We start from the raw sequence: 19,901 nt of genomic DNA on the forward strand, positions 1-19,901 counted from the left end.
GGCGTTTTCCGTCAGACTCCCCTCACGTACGCTACTTTATGTCAGAGCAAGCGCAACAACTCATCCACCAAACTCAACCTGGCATCTAGGAACCTGTCTAACGAGGGAACCGCCAGCAACGATGACAATGGCGATATGGAAACAGCTGCCGATTGGCCCATATCGATAATAAAACTTGGTCTCATATGAGCCAGAACAGCACCCCTTCACCTCCTTCTATCGGTGATGGCTCAAAGCCGGATAGAAACCTCAACAGCGACTGCCGCCGCGGCTCCAATAACCCCTCTTCAAGGCCAATATCGAATTACTGCCTGAGAGGCAAGATATCCCAGAAGGCTTTGTCGCCATCAACCACGTCGACGACCGCCTCAACGCCTTACTGCCTACCCTTCCGCCAACTCCATCAAGCGACTCAGGGCGTTATACGCCGAGAAGAGGTTCTGCAACAATAAGCAGCTGTCTGGCACCTGCGAAAATGACGACTGCAAGTACGAGCACAACCCAATCGCCGAGGAGCTCAAGCCGGCCCTCGAGTGCCTCGCACGCTTGGTCCCATGCTCTAAGCACGGCGGGCGCAGGAAGGCTAACTGCGTATACGGGCACGTCTGCCAAAAGGCCGATTGTCGTCACCGAGGTAGCAAAAACTACTGCCGATTCCCCAGTGGAGTATGTTTGGAAGAATATTCTGTCAGCGACTAGGTCCCCGCCAACGACTCCCCTATGCTGCCGCCCTCTGTGGACTCAAAGGACGCGCAAAACGCCGCAAACGGTGGCACGAGCCTGTTGTGTTAGGTTTCAATACCCTCGGTAGGATAAGTATCAAGAAATGATATAGCTGGCTCAGTTGACGAGGACCATTGACGCTCGCTGGCGCTGCAGAAGCTAGGATGACCGAACTGAACTTGACTCCGTTACTATCTGGGATGGAGAGAAAGAAGAATTTAGAATTGTTAATTTTCCTATGAGATCTAGCAACTCCGCCACCAAGACAGGTTTGGGGCGTGAGCGAGACCCAAGCTATGCAAAGTCCATTGTGCGGCTAGAGGCACCGTCTGACACCTCCTCTAGTTTGTCTGCCAGCCAATTCTTCCCCATACCCCTTGCAAGCTCAGCGTATGTCCACAAAACATCCCCAACCACAAGATCCTTTGCCGCCCCTAGGTAGAAAAGGAAACAAATAGTCTCCCACGCCTCCTTTTCTGGTTGCTGTAGGGCGTACACGATCGGCGTCGCTCCATCCTTATCTTCAATATCGGGATCAACCTTTGACCCTTTCACGAACTGTTCCATCTCCTCCTTAAATCCTCGCCTTGCTGCGGCATGGAGGCTGCTAATGTTCAGCGAGCAGTTTGGCCGGGCTCCATTTTCCAGAAGCATTCGAGCCAGACGACGATGCCCGCAATAGAGAGCGAGGGAAAGGGCGGTGACATCTTGATCCTTCTTGTTGAGATCAGCGTTTATGAGTATGGCGACGATGTCCTCTTTCCCGTAAGCGGCTGCGAGGTGCATTGGAGTGGCGGAGAGACGCGTACCATCTCGCTGATCGTCGAGAGGGAAGATGCTGAAGGGAAGGGTAAGTTGCTCATCCACATTGCTGGCACATTGAAGGTCATCGATGAACTTCTGAGCCAAGTAAACAAACAACCCCACTCGTCCAGATGACCGATGGTCGAGAAGGAAGTGCATTGAAAACATTCCGGCAGGTTGATGAGTTTGTCTCTGGTGGTGACGGTGGTGGTGGTGGTGGTGAAGGGGGGAAGAAACTGGCGATGGAACTGGTGATGGGACTCGGAGGGGGAGATCACTTTAAATATCCGCTGCTTAGTACAGGGGGTCACCTGGGTTTCTTTAAAGAACGCCTTGCTACGGCCAATGCTTCTGTAGCGACGAGATTATTGGGCAAGACCGATGGCATCGGGCCGTGAGTTAGTCGGTTGGATGCGAGCTGTTGTCACAAGCTGGAAACTAAGGCTTTGACCAAGAGACTCGTTTGCCGATTGGTCAAATACGGTGATATTGGACTCATGAATATGTTGACTGCATGCGAGTTATGTGATGATTTGTAAAAAAGGGGACTTTGACCAAGAGAAGGCCTTGCTAGCGTCAAATGCCACACCTAGTACTCTCGTAGGGGCATGATCATTGGCTATTGGCGACAGCATCGGGGACATGTCTTGGCCGGATAGGTTAAGGTTGTTGTCACACCCCAGACAGCAAGTTGTTGGCCATGAGACTGGGTTCACTGATTGGTCTCCTCTGAGGCCTCGTATCATCTCTTGTCTTGCCAGGGTCGTTTGATACGGTTAGCATCTGCCGAACTTGAAAAGCCCCTCCTTCATCTCTATCACACATGATTAAATGCTGAAGGGCCTATTTGCTGGGCTTCTAGACCGATGTGTCGTCTTGTCAGAGGACATTGGTGCCGCGGGAGCCACATGCTCTAGGGACTCTGGCCCTGAGAATTCAGATAGCGACATAGATACGAGATCTCGAAAGAGAGGGGTGCTTCTTTCAGGCCTCCTGAACGTCCTCGGTAGATAGCAGGGCTACGCTTAAGTCTGGAGAAGTTGGCAACCTCGTGAGGCTGTAAAGTAGCCATCGCACGGCGCAACAGCGATCACTAGTCAGATAATCGTCTAGTGTAATTACGGAGCAACTATGAAAAATTGCATTCGTGTACAGCCACTAAGTATATGCTGTCTAATATGATCCTCGATCTCGTCCATCCACGAGTTATCACATGGTAGACTAGATCTAATCCTTTCCTCCTCAACAGTCGCAGAGAGATGAACACACACCCTCGGGGGGCTTGCAGGGTCGCAGTCGAGGGCTGTAGAAGCCAATACTTTTAATGTAGAGTTGTCTGTTTTGCTGTGGTCTTTTCTGTTCAGTTGATAAGCCCTGAACTAACTAGGATATATGATAATATATACACAAATGTCTCGGCCACGTTTGAGTAGATTGCTAACAAGAATACTGACGGCCCTACAAGCTCTTCCCAGCGCCCGCCGATCCGCTTGCACTCCGATATCTTGCTCCTTGTTGGCAGAGCTGCGGGGCCCGCATCTTGGGCTCCGAGATATAGGTCAATTGCAAGGCTAGAGTTGACAAGGCCACTGATCGACAGGATCAATCCAACGTTTCTATCGGCTTTGACTCTGCCTTCCAGTGCACTAAGAAATCTCGACAGCTGCACATAGCCGAGTCCAGACGGCAGAAATTCGCTTTCTTTGCCGGCTACTACGTTGGTTAGAGCGTTGACCGCCGTAGACACGTTGAGGCTTGTGATCGGTACTTTGGGTGGAATCACGGTCTTGCGGAGAAGGGACTCCTAAGCACTAAGGGTTTGTCTCCAGGTTTGGTCAAAGTATTACATCACATCGTTCCTAATAAACCTAGGAGAAAATGATATGGTTTGCGTCAACGGCCTCTTTCTTTTGGCTCTTTTCCTAATGGGAGTGAGACTGCCTGGATGAGCGTCAAACAAGTGGACCAGAGACGACGACGAGGACGACGAGGACGACGTTGACAAAGTTAGCGCAGTCCTCAGGATTGGCTTGTACGAGTTGCCATTGTTTTTGTGTCTAGCTCCCTCTACTACAATATCTTGCTACACAATAAACCGAGTTGTGTCGTTGGGAAACACCCCTGTTCGCCCATTGTTCCGTAGCGACAACTCATGTTCAGATCAAATACTTCGAATCGCTTATTCATCTCCGGAGAATATCCGCGCGCCATAGTTTGCGTTGTTGGGTTCATCTGCACCAGGTTAGAAAAATCTAGATTTCCGACAACCCTGCCTGGGACCGGAGCGATGAGCTCTGGGAGAAGGCGATGAAGCAGGTCCGATTGTCATTAACGTGCCGCAAGATTGAATCTCTTGTCGAGAGGGTGTTTGGAAAACACGCAACCTTGGTCACTCCGATAATCATCGGCGGCGTTAACGTTCTATATCCCATTCGGATTGAGGGTCTTTCTGCCAACGTTCTCATTCGCCTACCCTGTCCTGGCCAGGCCGTGTTCCCTGCAGAAAAAACCCTTGCAGAAGCCGCGACGGCAGCGTTCATAGGCCAACATACTCAACAACCGGTACCCAAAGTTTCCTACCATGGTGTTGATGCCGACGTCGGGCCATTCATGATTATCGAGGATCTGAGGTCCCGACGAGGGACTGGCCAAGCGCTGGAGGCTCCTCGTGAGGATCCTAAGGACACCCCTGTCTTGCAACCTGATATTTCCGAAATCAAGCTCAGGAGCCTTTAGGCCAAAATGGCACTGTGTATGCTACAGCTGGCACAACCAGCATTCCCGCGCATCGGAGCTCATGTCGAGATAAACCCGGGGTCCTACGGTGTACTAGGACGGCCCATCACGCTTAATATGAACAACATGGTTCAACTTTCGAACATCCCAAGATCAATATTTGCACCTGAAGGCGCCACTTATTAGACCGCCGATGAGTGGTACGTCGCGTTGGCCGAAATGCAAATGGCAGCTCTCCTCTTCCAGCATAACGACATGGTATTGTCAGAGGATGATTGAAGAACCAAATACGTTTCTCATCAATTATTTCGCAGATTAGACAAACAAGGCCAATTATCAATATTTGGGTTTTCCGAAGATAACTGGTCTGTCTACCCCAAGCACGCTGGAGCAAGATTGCCACCACCGGGCTGTTCGGGCTCTTTTCGCCTCTGGTCTGATGATCTTAGGCCGGCCAATGTTCTTGTTGATGAGAATGACCAGGTTCTCGGTACTATCGACTGGGAGTCCGCCTATGTTGGGCCAACACAGTTTATCATGCTCACCTTGGCGGTTACTTCTTGATATGCCTGAGATGTGGGATGGTGGTATCGAAGATTGGAAAAGTATCGACGAAAGTAGGCTAGATACCTGGATTTCAGAAACGGAAGAGGCGGAGCAAGACATGAACCCCGGTTCTTTGCTACTTTCGGCGTATATGCGGGAGAGCTGGGCAACGGGTCGCTTTTGGCTCAACTATGCCGCTAGAAAGAGCTGGACGTTTGATACTATCTAGTGGAAGTACCTGGACGAGAAGTTTTTCGGTGAGCAGAGAAGAGATATCCCTATGGAAGAACTGTGGAAGACTCGGGTGCACCTCCTTAGTGAGGAGGAACAAACGGCGATGGAGCCGCTGGTACAAACGAAGATGCAGGAGTCTAAGGAACGGATTTTGGTTGAATGGGACGCTGGAGAGGCAAGGCAGGGTCTGTCTTCCTTCCTATTCGACTGATCACTAAGGCCCTGAGTTTTATTCGGCTACCTATAGAGTACTTGCAAGAGTCTGCCTATCTCTAAAACACGCCATTTAGATCTCTTAGAGTTATTTCCTTTCAATAACGAAGACAAGAGCCCTTAGAACGAACAGGAGCGAGTGAAGCATGTTTCCATAGTAGGCACTAGTCCTCGAACTTGGGTTGTTGCCAGATTTCGTTGAAGGGAGTTTCAGCATCTACTATTGCCACGATGTATCAGGAACGCCGTGGTTCCTCCCCCTATTCATGCTCGAGCGATGTTAGAGGCCTAGCGACTGTAGCTCTATCCTGACGCGAGGCTTGCAGAGCGACATGTTTTCCCTCCCGCTATCGGCGTGCGATAAAAGAACCAGCTAATCATATCGGCATACCCAGGAGAAGGTTCGAGACGTCTACTACGTAGTAAGCTTCAGGTCACATGGGTTATATCAAGCGAGGGGAATATTGTGCCTGAATGACAACCACCATGCAAAGGGGTTCATGGTGGCACCTAAAATAACGGCTGTAGGAATGAGATGCTGGGCCGAACTCTTCGGTGGTTTTTGGCTGGTGTAACTCTGAAGACTAGGGAGTTTGATTTAGAAGTCCTAGATCTTATTTGCTATCGGCGAAACAACGTCACCCCTGACTTTCGAGATCCTCTATGCCCTAAAAAGCCTTCCTCTGCACGTTCATTTAACATCGAAAGGCTTGAAAATCCTCATTTTCCAAAGCCGCAATAGTGATGTTTTCATTCTCAGATATCAGGACTTCATCATGCACTTCAAGGGGGTCCAATTAGCGAGCAATGGGGTCATCAGTAACCCAATGCATCTGCGCCATGCCTAGTTTATACCTTAGTCATTTCACCTTGGGCCTTGAGGACTTATGTTATAGCATAATCGATTTCTTGCCCCGTCTTTTGATTCTTTGGGTCAATACTCGGTCCAGAACAGTTTTGGCGCTTGCGTTTCACCTGTCGTCCTGTGGGAGGAAGACGCTCAGGAATACGAAGAAGTAATCTGTTTTGTAGCGCCCCTTGGCTGGTTTAAGGTACATCCCACCCATCTCGAAGTCCCCCGATCCAGAGGAGCATTGAAATCAAGTTCGCCCATGACCCTTGAGTTTCGTATAGTAGTGCACTTGCAGACCCGAGACGCCTCGTTCTGAGTAACGTTGAGCAAAACGCCGACGAATCTCTGCCCACCCAAGCTGCTCCCCTTCCTTCAGTCGTATGAGGAAGTTATCTTCATCATCTGAATACTTTGGCCGCCTTGCTGGAGCTCGCTTGGTTTGTTTTCTTGTCGCGACCGAGCGGATTGAATCGAGGATCACGCTGGTGGGTTGCGGATGATTTGGGCAAAGGGGCCACTCAAACTGGAATTGAAACGTAGTCCTGCCATCTTCAGTAATGCGTTTCATCGAAACATTCTCGAGAGACCATTCCTCGAATCCGGCGAGCAACGTGCTGGCCTCGGAGGGGGCTGGCAATGCCTGTGCTGGTTTTGGGCTCTCAATGCCGCATGTAGACGTTCGGAGCCCTCCCGGCGACTGTGCGGTATGTGTTGCTGACCGCCGTTGGCGAGAGCTACGAGAACTGGTGGGGATGCTGCGGTCCAGACAGGCAGGGGGCTTGGAAACCTTGCGACGCTTGCGACCTTCGACATCATCGTCTTCTGAGCCAGAATACTCACCATCCGGAAGTGAAGGAGAGCCCTCTTCCTGTTGTTGAGATTCTATCCCGTTGAAGCCGTCCTCGCTCCCTGAACTTTCACTATCTGTATCACCGTCCCTGGACTGCATCGTTTTATGCATTTGCAAGGATTTGCGACGGGAACGGCGAAGAGACGGCGACGGCGACGATACTTGGGCTTTAGATGGCGATCCAGACCCAGCCTCCGTGACGCCGGACTTGGCATCGCTGGACGCACAACCGACATCATCCAAGACTTGCCCTTGATGCGGTCCAGCCGAGGGCCTTGAGGGAGATGGGGTGTGGGCTTCGGGAATGGCATCGTCGCGCGAACTGCCGGCGGGTACTTCGCTTTCCTGGGGTGGCGCTTGGGCCACCTCGGCGGGGCTGGCAGTCCGCGGAGAGTGCGTATAAGTTGAGGAGGAATCCGGATGGCCCTGGGCGCCACGATAAGCGCCATGGCCAGAGACGGCATCGAGGATCATGTTGCTCCGATCACTGACTGGTACAGGTCGAAGCTGTTGCCCGTCCGCCGCAACCGGGTATGGCTGGCTTTCAGGGCTAGTAGGAGGCGTTGCAAAATTGACATCTTTACAAGCAGACGTATCTCCGGTGAGTATGTGATTCATCTCACAAGAAGATTGCTGGCTTGGTTCGGCATCAGCGAGGTGAGACGCTTGCATCTCACTCGGCCAAGCTGAGGCGGCTTCCGCTGAAGCTGGGGATACTGTTGGCGCAGTGACCACGCCAATGGCAACTTCTGATTCAGTTGCGCAATGTTCGGTGCCGGTGAGATCTGGACGTCGGTTTGTCAGAACCTGCCACCTAAGCGGGGCACCACAGCGCCGAAGACTTACCCAGATAGTCCGGGGTGCTGGTACGTGTTGCGTAAGAATGTGAGCTATTGAGTTCTCGACTCTCGTCATCTTTACCCTCAGTGTCGGGCTCAACATCAGAAAGAATGCAAATCGCTGTGTCCCTGGATTTCCCAAGAGCCGAAAGCGCCTCCTTGTCGTGCAAAGATGCCGTGTCTGGCTGGGAGGCAGGAGGAGTGAGGCTTTGCCACAGCTTCTGCTGTTCAGAGTCAAAAGCCGCTGAGGCCATGCTTGCGTTGTAGAGTGCGGAGAGGAAAGGAGTTGAGGGGAGCTGGTGTTCGCAGTATGGCCAAGTGAAGATGGGCAGGCATTATCCGGCTTATATGCTCGCAGCTGAACCATTCGGCCTCACGATCCCCAACTGCTTGCAGGAGCCCAGTCCGGTGTCTTCTTGCTGTTCTCCCGTGTTCTCTAAGATGATGGTGGGTCGGATGGAGGGGGCAGACATGTAGCCGCTTCTCCGTGCCAATCACTCGACTGCTGGGTCACACCGAGGCAGTTGTACTGAACAGATGATCCCCCCTCAATTCACCTTCTCGCACCTTGTCAGGGATTCACACCACTCGCTGGCAAGGCAGAGTTCTCGGGAGATACCAGATGAGGCAGGTCTTCATGGCTGTTGGGCTGTTCACACACGACGCGTCATTCCCAGTCGGTCAGATGGCATCGGGTAGAAACTTCGCGGCAGCACTAGCTCTCCCGTCTAGCCGTGGCGGAGCGCAACGCCGTGCTTGCGCATGTTCGTCATCCACAGCCATCAACCTGTTGAACCATTGAGAGGATGCGAGAGGACTAGATGTCGTCATAAACGCCTTATGAACCCGCAGCAGTGAGACGACCGAGGTTGACATGTGTGCAGCACCAACAACTTGTCGGAGTGTGGCCCTGCTCGTCTCTTCACCCCCCACCCCCCAATCATTTATCTCGGTACGGTGACCGGCCCCCGTATTTGAGGCTGCTGGGCCATCATGAGCGGGCACAAGATCGGTTGAACCGAGGATCAGCTGGCAGCAGTCGAGGGAACGTTCCCTCAAGCAGTAGGTCGTCTCGGCAACCCCTGAATAGGGGAAATGGGGACTCGGGCCCCGTCAAGCGAGTTGTGATCTCACTCTCCGCCAGGTCTGAGAATCAAATGGGAAGCTAGGGCGTTTCGGAAGACTCTGTAGTCACCTGTGCCAGTTTCGGGAGACGGGCCCGAGATGACACCATCGTGCATCATACGTTCAGCGGCGGGGGATTGATGAGCCGCTGCGGCATTTCTGCCCTTGATTAGGCGTTTTCTGGTGGCCTCATGAGGACAAGAATCGCCGCGAGATGCCCCGCTGCTGTCTGAGAAGCATCGAAGTGTTGTTAGGCAGTCTGGCTAGGGGAAGGCCTCTAGGCTGTCTGGCGTTGTTAGAGCTCTCGAGAAGAAGGCAGTACGAACGGCGTAGCAAGAGCTGGCAATAGTTTCAGAACACAGGATGAGCATGGATGGTAAAATTCTTCTCATGCTGTCTAAGACCTGGCACCGGGGACGTCGCCGTGGCCGATTGATTCCCGCAGCATGAGAGCTTCAACCCAATGCAGAACGGTGTCGTGGCGGGAGGGATGAGGGTGGGGCTGAGAGTAGCGACGACCACCGAAGAGGTGAAACAGTAGACTCGAATGGGCGGAGGATGGGATGAAGCGGAGGTTAAAGATACGTGTTCACGGGGGGAGGACGTTGCTATCTTATATAGGTAGAGTCACGTGATGCGCGGTCGGAAGCGTGCGGCAAGCGCACCTTGCTCGAATGGGCGGCGCCGCTAAACCGGAGGCAGTAGCAGCGCATCCGCGCGATTGCCAGATCATCTCATTACTGCAGCGGCTCCGACCATTGCTGGTATTTCGTAACCCGATGGACGTTTCGAACTCAGGAGCCTCAACTCCCCACTGATTCTTCACTGCATTTTTAAAAGCACTAAAGGGAATGAGAAGACCGTGGTTGGTTCGATCGGGAGTGTTTGTTTGAAGGTTGGTTAGCCCCTCGTCTGGCGGATCCGGTGGGGGCCCCTCGAGTAGGTGGAGTGTGTCGCAGGTGAAGGCATTCACAGATTCAAGGTAAAAGCCTGCTTGAGTATGCTCCTGTCACAGCCCCTAGACCTCTGCCTCAATTTTGCTTCTAGAAATACGCTGCGTTTCCAGCCTGAGCATATTTAGCAAAAACGCGGGATGTGGTGCGTTTCTTACACGAAGGCTTATGCCAACCCTAATGCCCCAGGACTCTTTCAGTAGTGTATTTGAGGGGTTTGGGTCAATGCTGGTCGATCAAACTCTCAGTAGCCCCCCGGCTCGTGCTCTCGTTATCGGAGGGAGCATGTAGGAAGTGCGGAGTATGTTGGGATTGATTGATCTTAATCCGGGGCGCTTCGCCTGTTCGCCGGACCCCACTATCAGGTGATCGTTAGTGGGGCCGGAACCCTACGCGCGTGTCGCGTCACGAGTCGCGACCAAAATGACAAAAAACGTGGAATGAGCACGTGAAATCAACGCGATTCCGGTCATTACGAAATCTCAAGCCGTGTTTCGCTTACCTGGGTTCTGTCAATAATGCTGGTAGCGATAGAGATCTATTCTGCTGATTGAGCGGCGTATCGGGCACGAGCCATCCTTCTCATGCATATATTTTGTCCCCACTCGTCTGCGTGTTCAGATTTCTTCCGTCATTGTTCAACTCCAGCTGGTGTCATGGGGGCTGACGTTCAGGGACAGTGGCACGTTGCCAATGGCTTGGTGGGACCGACATCCCAGAATGTCCACCGCCAGCGCAAGCGCAAGCGCTCTCCTGCTGAAACACCGAACGCCAAGGCACAGCAAATTCCATTTTTACTTTCGGGAGCTCGAGAGCAGGACGAGCCGATCGACTATTACACGGTTCAACCCCGCCAACAATGGGACGAAATGGACCGATATAAGAGCTTCGTCGGTACGGCCACGCAGGTCATTTCTCTTTATCAAAACACTGACAATGTGTTGTAGTCAAGGACCAGAGGTTCCAGTGTGGAAACTTCGTTCTGGTTGCTAACGAAACGACTCGAGAGAGAACGAACAACGCCCGAGACTCGAAGCAGATGACCGACGAGTCGAGACGTCCTTGGATCGCCTACATCCTAGAAATCAGAGCTGCTGATGAGAATAGTGTGTTTGCTCGGGTTTACTGGATGTATTGGCCAGATGAGCTGCCGCCAGGTACGTTCAACGGCAAGAAATGCATCCAAGGACGCCAGCCATACCACGGCCACAACGAGCTCATAGCATCCAACCACAGTGAGTGATACAAAGGAAGTGCCCCGATATGAGTTAGTAACGCAATCCAGTGGATGTCATCAGTGTGTTGTGCGTCGAGGGGCCTGCATCTGTGAAACAATGGACGGAATCCTCAGATGACGGTCTCGATTCCGAGTACATTTGGCGACAGATATTTGATTGCCATCAGAAACGACTCACGGTGTGTCTCCCAAATCAAAACATATCAGCTCACCGCTAATCCGCCTAGTCCGCCGAACCAATTTGTAGCTGCGGGCTTCCTGCTAACCCACACCGACGCACCATCGGTTGCTCAGCATGCGGCATGTGGTTTCATGAATGGTGCCTCCTTCGGGACACTCTTGGGCGTCTTCGAAATAGACTACAAGACTACAAGGGCACTCTCCCCGGGAAATGGTCGAGAGCCAACGGGAGTGCGTGCCAGGGCGGTCTACGTTGCTCCGATGCGGAGACGGATGACCGGGAGACGCTTGCCACGACGTCAAAGGATATGGATATCCTAGAATCTAACATGTCCCGATTATTGGCGCAGTTACTGGAGCCCCAGGACAGGGACGACCAGACCGAGACGGTTGCGCGGGAGCCCAATCCTTACAGAACCCTACCGCATCCGTTCGAGGCCGAGCTGAAGTTAGATGAGGTACCGATCGTGGTGGAAATTAAAATTTCGGAAAAAGAAGGGCCCTCGTCTACGTTCTTAGCTGCAGTTCACTGTTCAGGCTGCGGCGGCCCCATGACATGATTTTTCCAGCATCAGATTGATGCTGCGGTAGCGAAGACAACGATGCAGCATGGGCAGCGAAGTTGAGCGGCGGAAGTCTCGGGCAGTGCTGAATTTCCCTCTAAATTATCTATCTATCCTACATATTATAATACAGAAGAGAACAAGAGGATGGCAGATTTTTACTCACCTAAAGACTGACAAGGTAGCGCTTGTCGAGTCATATCAGCCTGAGCTAGCTACCTCAGCAATAGCGCCCAGCTTCAGTTTGCCTAACTCTTTTATGTCTACGAAGCTCCACTTGTCGTCTTCCTCTCCGTTAATCAACATAACATGCTCATTTCAACAAGGAACGCACGAGCCACCAGGTTCAAGATGTGTCCATAGCAGCGCATACGTCTGACCCGAATGTCCGCCGGTCTCATCTCTGCGTCGAGATTTCCGTAGAAGTTTAGGAGACAGTCATAGTTCGAGGATGCGTTGTCCGGTATTACTATCCCAATCCAACCCTCTATCTTCTACTCATGCACGGCTCGCCCAAGCGCCACGGCGAGGTTTCCCCCACCATGACACCCAGGCTGGCGTCGGAGTGTCAGTAGACGCGACGAGTGCTTGCTCTAACAATTAAGGAAACAAGCTATGACCGCCATCATGGCGTGCCGTGCCGATTGGGTGATGTCCACAAAGCGGACCCAGATGGATTTTGCTAAGGGCATCTGGGAGCTCCTACTTGACCTTATCCTTACTGAGCTTGTGCGTGTCATCCAGTAGACGACCCATCAGTTGTCGGCTCCCATGGTACCTGACTACGCACATGAGGATCAAATTGCCAGGTGAGCTGTTCAAAAAATGAATCAACAAAGGAAGAAAATGGAACATAACTGTTGACCGGAAGTCCCGGGCTCAGTTCTCGGATCACCTTGGCTCTGGCGCGTGGCACGGCACTGTACTGTAAGCGCGGTCGCTTGGACCAGTCGGAATCATCGGTTGACTGGTCCGTGTCGGCATCTTGTTTGCCCTCGAAGATCCTGTGGGGCCTACAAATAGTTAATATTGCTCAAGCTCGCGACGTCTCATCCTCATACTTGCGGAGGCGGTCAGCTGCCGAACTAATACCCTCCTTGGCCGGCCGCCGTTAAGGTGTTGGTTCGGTGACATCCCGTGGCGGCACTTGGTCCTTATTCTCCCTTGTGAAGTGGCTATCCTCGTTGAAGACGACCCGATAATAATAGTACACGAGAGGCCGCTTCGTTCTCCGGAAGTACGAGGCCAGCGAGAATTCATTATTGAAGCTGCGGAACCCGCCGGGTTTACCGTTGCTTAAGCCACCGGTATCACGGAACTCGTTCAACCTCTTAGCCCGTTGTTGTGTCATCTTTCGATCGAGTGACCCGCCGCTGTAGAGTCTGTGCGCATCCTTGAGTGCGGTCTCGGCCGCGGTAAGGATGCGGATTTGGTCCGTGTCGATGTTCCCTTCGCGGCTACCGTCTGCGTCCAGGTCCAGGGACTTACTTCGAAGTACGTGGCGGAAGTGGATATGATGACTGAATCTTGTCGCCTGGGAGCCCCCGCCAATGGGATAAGAACTCACTATGGACGAGCCCGGGGACTCGGTCTGCTCATGACTCATCAACGTCCTGCACGACCCCTGCCTTCTTATCCAGTTCTCGTGTTGCCTAGGAAATATCTCCCTTTAAGCCATCAACGATATTCCTCTCCCCCTGCGACCACGGCAGCGCGAGTAATCCAAGAACCAATGCCCCCCTCGACGTCAACGACGATGATGATGGTGATGGCGGCGAACCCTTCACAACGAAGTAGTCGATACGACCCTTCCCCGTGAAATATATCTGGAGCTTCTAATGGCTGGCTGACTGGCTGGCTATCTGGGCCGATGGACGATGGATGACGGAGGATAACTAGGTGGTTCAATAGTCTGCTGTTTCCCCTTTTCTATCATATGCTACATCTCATATCATCATTTTTTCCATTTTTTCCATTCTTTTTTTACGTCTCACTACTGGCCTCTTGCTGGCTCTGACGTTTATATAAACTTTCACCACCCCACCACCGCTCGGGCCTGAGAACCCCTCCTCCTCTGTCACACTTTTTTCGACCGGTCGGCTTATCCCCTTTCACTTCAACACGCTTTTCCCGACCCTGCCGACGCCATGTTATTCTTTATCATGACCAGCAGATGCAGGGTAGATGAACATGATGGATGCTGATTGCTCTTGGCTAGCGGACTGCTCCTGAATGACACCTGAGTGCCACTCGTCACCGTGGGTCGTTGGAGATAATGGCGCAAGTGTGACGAAGAGAGCAAGTTGGAGTTTTGGGATAATGGGGGAACATCTTACTCTTAGTTACTTCGCTATCTAGACATGAGAGGATGGGGTCTTCGTGTCCTCAAGTCGTTAATCGGGTCACGGAGTTGCATGATGGGCTGGCACCGTCCACAGCGATGACCATTATTGGATCAACAACACTCTTCAGATGTCAGTGAACCTCTGGGCTGTCTGTATGGCTGACTAAGACGCGGCTCATTACAAATCTGTGAGAGGAAGGGGAAGGGTATCAAACGCACCACGGCCCAGCGGCGCCGCGATCATTGGTGATACAAGGAGGGATGATCACCCTAGGGGCGAGGGTTACTCTTTTAGGATTCAACCACGCCTGTTACTGTGAGGCGGGTAAGAACCAGTTCCCTGTCGTCAAAGGGGGGCGTGGGGTCTGGAATCGATGACCGAAACGAACAGCTGACCCCGTACAAGGGCCACCAGGCATGCCACACGTATATAAGCCTACTGTCCTCCCCCGTCGCTTTTCCCTCCTTCTCTTCTTCATTATCCTCACCGATCCTTCACATTCAAGGAGAGGAGATCCATCTTCATCTGCCTGTCTATCACACAAACCAACCCCCACTCATCTTTTCGTCTACATTCCCTTTCCTTCCCTTCCACCTCAACAACTCTTGTGTCCTCGGAGACAGAGAAACCTACTTCAACTGCGCATACTTCAGTCAACACGTCGACATCCTCTGCGAAATCAATTCAACATGGTACTTTTATCAATGCACAAAGTGACACCATCAGGGGCTAATACGAGTACAGGGACAGGAAGTGAGCTTCAACAGAAAGCACCAGAAGTTTCTCCGCAAGAAAAGGAGCGTTGTTGACAGAATCATCCTTATCATTGGGGCACTCTGTTATCCGGATCGCTTATCCCCTTCACTTCTAACCCACGCGCAACTTGCTCGAAGCGCTCAGGTGATGGACGAGGAGCAGGTTCAAATCGAGACTCTGAGGTTAGCGACTCAACAGGAAGTTAGCCCCGCGATCCGAAAATTGACCCAGGTTCACCAACCGAGCTCATGGTTGGCTTGTTCATCCGGCGTGTACGCCTACGCGGCGTATCCTATTCAGCCGGGCCCCAAAACGATCCAAGCAGCTATCATGATTTGCGAGATGACCAACAGCGCGACCATATCTGGCAAGGATCTTATGATTCTGAACCTCCTCCTTGATAGTGCGGTCAACACTACATTCTGGAAAGAGGAGAACATAACGCTTAAGGTCGAGTCGTATTTTTCGGATAAGATAATCCGCGAAAGGGGCACCTGGTTTGGCTTTGGGCAGAGACCCTGTCCCGGACTGTCCGTTTCCACGTATGCACAGGAGGGGGGCTATTTCTGCGGCCGCTGCGTCAAGGAGGAGCAAGAGGATAAAAGTTTGGTATCGGCTGTGCCACCAATCAACAACTCGCTCAAGACTGAACCGCGTCAAGCCCAGCCAGCGGTACGAAGGAAAGGCAACGGCAGGATTCAGAAAGCTCAGGGGAAGAGACGCCGGGCGGCCAGAAAGCGATGCAGTACTGGCCGAAAGGCTGCGAAAATTCTTCTTAGTTTGAGGGAAGGTTAAGAACGCAGCCATGCACCCAAAGACTACACCATAAAGTTCAAAGCTGAAACAAAGACCACTCCGTTCTTCTCTAAATATACAGGAAGCTGAGCGTGTCTTGTTTTCCGTCGCCTTGATTCCTCGACTATCCTTAAAAACCGGAACTGGTAGACGGAGAAGTGAGCCCGTGAGAATGGCCCGCGCCCCAATAACATACCCAGATCGTCACAACCGTCGTGACAGACCAGCGCCTATTTTGTGCCGTATAAGTATGCACCAAGCTCATAAAGAGTATGACCATTCGATTCAAAGGTTGCCGAGGTTGAGTGGGAGTAGAGCACTAAGAGACTTTGCAGACCATGGACGGTTCCAATATATGGTCAAACCAGCTGAAGAACAAAGGCAGTCGACATCACTTTATTGAACACTGGCTGTCTGTTCAGAGAGTATCTCAACCTGTTATAACTCACCTAATCTCTTCCCCTAGTCGGAACAGAAGCAAAATATGGAACCTAGCCTGGCCACGGCTTCAATGGCGTCCTTGGCGCCTCTCAACATGGTCGCTCTTCCATGCCTTCCACCAGCGCATGGATACACTTTGCCGACCTCAAACCTCAGTTAATCAGAAGTCAGCAAGGCAGACACCATGCCTTATTCCACTTGCAGCTGAACGCAGGCGGAACCGAACCCTCGGCTGTTGGACGCCACACGCAGGAGATGGCGGCCACACCGCGTTTCCTTGCTGGCAAGTTGGACGAGAGATGACAGCAAATTGTTGATGAAGTTACAGGTAGCTTATGTATATACCCCCCGATGCATTCAACAAGCTTCACGGCACATCGGCACTTTGCCTCTACACACCGGCAGCTTGAGACCCAAGGCCGCCAACAAGTCCGTCCCTCAACCGATGCGTCCTCTCATCCGGGTCGTAGAAGCCGAGCGCAGAACAACAGGTTCACCAGGAAAAAAACTCCGACGAGGATTGCCGCGAGGTATAGGTTGGCCATGGCCTCATCCACAGTAAAGGTGCATCTATCCATGCGCGGAATCCGGCCGCGGGAACCATTGCACCGGCCGCCGCAGGCGGCTCATTCTGAGTCGTAACTGTGATCTAAAAGTAATAAGATTAACTGACGTTGCTTTAGGGGTGCATAATCGGCAACAAACAGTCGTCTTGACCCAATTTCCACTTGTTTGTGTAGGATCTTCAGGGTAGAATATAGCTCACAGAGTCATTTGGTGTTACCGCAAGGCGATTGCAGCGTGGCTTACAGAAAAGTGCAGCTGGAGCCCTGTTTATACATATCCCCCTCCCTGTTGATGAGCGAGTCTGAGGGTCGTATGATGCACTAAAACATGAAAGATCCCTGGCTGAGTGTGAGCAGGACCACACGATTGAAGGTTCTGGTATTGGCGTGTTGCGTGCCGTCGCAACAATCAAGATCAGCCCCTTACAACCTCTCGCTCGGCCAACCCGGTCAACACATCCCTCTTGTCAATGGCTTCGAAATATGGAACCAATGAAGATTTAGTTTTTTAGTTTTTTTTGGGGGCTTTTCTCTTTCTTTTTCTTCTTCCCTCCGATTCGCCCTCGTATTAGCGGGCCGATGCCATCCCTAATAGAGTAAGTACGCCCTTCCCCGTTCCCACCCCAATACCAACGGCACCATCGTCGGCTCTCTCAATGAGGCTCTCCTCGGTCAACTGAAACCTCGAGTGCCAAAGTCCCTCCATGTGCGGCCTTGTGCTGCCTTGTGCGACGTTTTTCTTGACATTTCGTTTTCTTATTCTGGCATGGGATCCATGGATGGCATGGTGCTCGGCCCCGTTCTGTCATTACCCGGTGGCGTCCTTGTGCCGTGCCATCTCTAATGGTTTGACATACAGACCAGCCGGCTAAGACCCGAAACAGCTGCTGCATACGAAGCAACAACCGAACCTTGATACGCTTGGGGACGGACCACCTTATGGCTGAAGGAGACCACCTGCAAGAAGAAGCGGTTTCAATCCGGGGGAAAAGAAGGTGAGCCCACGTTAAAGATTACTCAGGGGAGGTCTGCTCCCAAGATGGCAAGGATCGGATCCCAGACTAGTCCCGAGATGGCGAGGCCTACCACAGCTTCATCCACCGATCCTTATCGGTGATGCCGATGCGGCCATGTGGCCATGCGACTCCCGGGATTGCCGTGGCTGCCAATGAATCGGCCTAACGCTATGTCGCCCCGGAGAAGGCGCTTCGTTTCTGAGCCGCCTGATGAGGATCGCCAAATGTTATTCCGGACGCACAGGCTTGCATGGTGCCAGAATGTCGGGCTCTAACCGACAGGGCTAGGTGCGTTAATCTCAACTGCCAGCCAGACAAATAAGCATCATTCCATACTCCCTGCAACGGAAATTCCTACTCAGTTTGTCGCCAATTGTGTGAGCGTGCCGTGTCTTTGGCCCGTGGTTTCGCCTGACACCTACGCGCCACATACAGAATTTTGATGTGCAGCTGTGGCACCTACCAACCGGCTACCTTATAAGCAGGACTAGGAGCCCGTATGGAAGGTTTGTGTGGCTAGTTTTTGGTCTTTCTTTGGGCAAAACAAATAGATACCTTGTCTAAAGCCACTTCAACCACCTCAACCACTTCAGCTACTTACTTGCCACGTGGCCACGCTCGCCCGTCAGCCCTCCATTCACCAAGAATAAGCCCCTACTTGAATGTGCTCTGATAGAGGGCTGACGACGGCCGCTGAGGAAGATGAAGTGATTTCGGAAATGATAAAGCAATGTTGCGGGAGTGGAAGATCATGTGTTTTTGTTGAAAGATCTAAGTTACAGGTGTCTGTGTTGGAGATTACAAGTGTGAGGCGACCAAGGCGATGGCAAAGTATGGAAGAAGGAGGAACATTCTACAAGAGATCGTGCCTGTACATAAACAGTTGTTCCCCTACTGCGATTTTAGCATGAATTAAGCAATATGCATCTTCTCGTTTCAACAGTCTGAGAGGAGCACAGCTCCTTGCATATGAATGAATGAAATCCATTCCGCCCGGGAAGAACTAACCTCATAGGGCCAAGTACGTTAGGCCATTCACAGTTCCAGAGACAGGCTTGTTGAGATCCATTGTTTAACGGATCAGTGGCATTCCGATCCGTGGGTGGAGAGATGTGGATGTCTTCTTGTCAATAGTTTCCGGTGGTTAACACCAGCCTTTCTTCTTGAATCAATATAACGTTCTCATTTCAACAGGCCCTTATGTGGGAATGTATGGTTGCCAGTCCGTTGGTGGACGACCCCTTGGCGAAGTAACAGTAATCTGCATTAGATATAGAATGCTAAAAAGACCTTGAGGATGAGTTGCTCTAGGTAGGGCATTCGAGATTATTAAAAAGGAGCTATGCAGGCATGAATAGGCCGCTCGCATGGTCTAGACTACACTGGGACAAATAAGACGCAGTCTTGTTTCGGTTATTTGGCACAACCCAGAATGGTGTCTCATTCATCACCTTTGGATGGGGACCTGAGGTCTAGCTGTTTTGCGCACGACGTTGCCTCCTTGCGTGCTTTGACTTGGTCATCAAGTATACCTATGTTAGTGCCTCAATCTACGGATGCTTTGCGACCGCATCTCGACCATATCAAATATTTTACAGCGAGCTAAGCGATTGACTTTGAGATCGTTGCAAGGGCGTCATGAGGCTAGGGCTTCGACGCAAGCTGGGCATAGATGTATGAATCTACTGTTGTTGTTGGCAGGTTCGGCAGTCTCGGAAGAAAAGGTCGAATCCCGAGGGAGGAAGGGCCTTATCATGGCCAGGTGGAGAATTGGGGGTCGGCAGCAGGCTCGCCTCGAGCCGGCGGGACATTTTCCGAGGACATTGGGACGACGCAGATGGTATTCGGAGAGCATCATATTCACAGGCCACAGTTGGTTGGACGCGTCAATTACAGCCTATTCTCAATCGAGTCATCTGTCTCAGTGATGAGGTTGACTAACTTGTACGTGTGTATGATAAAAAAGACAGAATTCCACAACGCCTTGCCCTCGGTCGTGCTGACCGTTCTTGACCACGACTTGTCGGCAACTTAGTCGTCACCTGCGTATCAATATCCATCGAGTCAATCACGTGCCCTCTCTCAGTTAGAGCCATCTTTCCTTCATTGCGCAGGTGGGGTGGTTT

At 52.0% G+C, this 19,901-nt stretch overlaps 2 protein-coding genes across 2 annotated transcripts; one reads left to right on the forward strand and one right to left on the reverse strand.

Moving 5' to 3' along the window:
- Positions 1 to 6,356: 6,356 nt before the first annotated feature.
- NCS54_01484100 (Hypothetical protein) lies at positions 6,357 to 8,052 on the reverse strand (the record flags this gene model as incomplete). Its single annotated transcript, XM_053159965.1, has 2 exons — positions 6,357 to 7,744; positions 7,806 to 8,052. 2 exons carry the CDS (start codon positions 8,050 to 8,052, stop codon positions 6,357 to 6,359), a joined length of 1,635 nt encoding a protein of 544 aa, XP_053015940.1.
- Positions 8,053 to 10,460: 2,408 nt separating this feature from the next.
- NCS54_01484200 (BAH domain-containing protein) lies at positions 10,461 to 11,848 on the forward strand (the record flags this gene model as incomplete). Its single annotated transcript, XM_053159966.1, has 5 exons — positions 10,461 to 10,770; positions 10,824 to 11,111; positions 11,162 to 11,292; positions 11,341 to 11,751; positions 11,813 to 11,848. 5 exons carry the CDS (start codon positions 10,461 to 10,463, stop codon positions 11,846 to 11,848), a joined length of 1,176 nt encoding a protein of 391 aa, XP_053015941.1.
- Positions 11,849 to 19,901: the final 8,053 nt, after the last annotated feature.

This window comes from Fusarium falciforme, chromosome 13 (genome assembly GCF_026873545.1).
Source record: "Fusarium falciforme chromosome 13, complete sequence".
In the NCBI taxonomy this organism is placed as follows: domain Eukaryota; kingdom Fungi; phylum Ascomycota; class Sordariomycetes; order Hypocreales; family Nectriaceae; genus Fusarium; species Fusarium falciforme.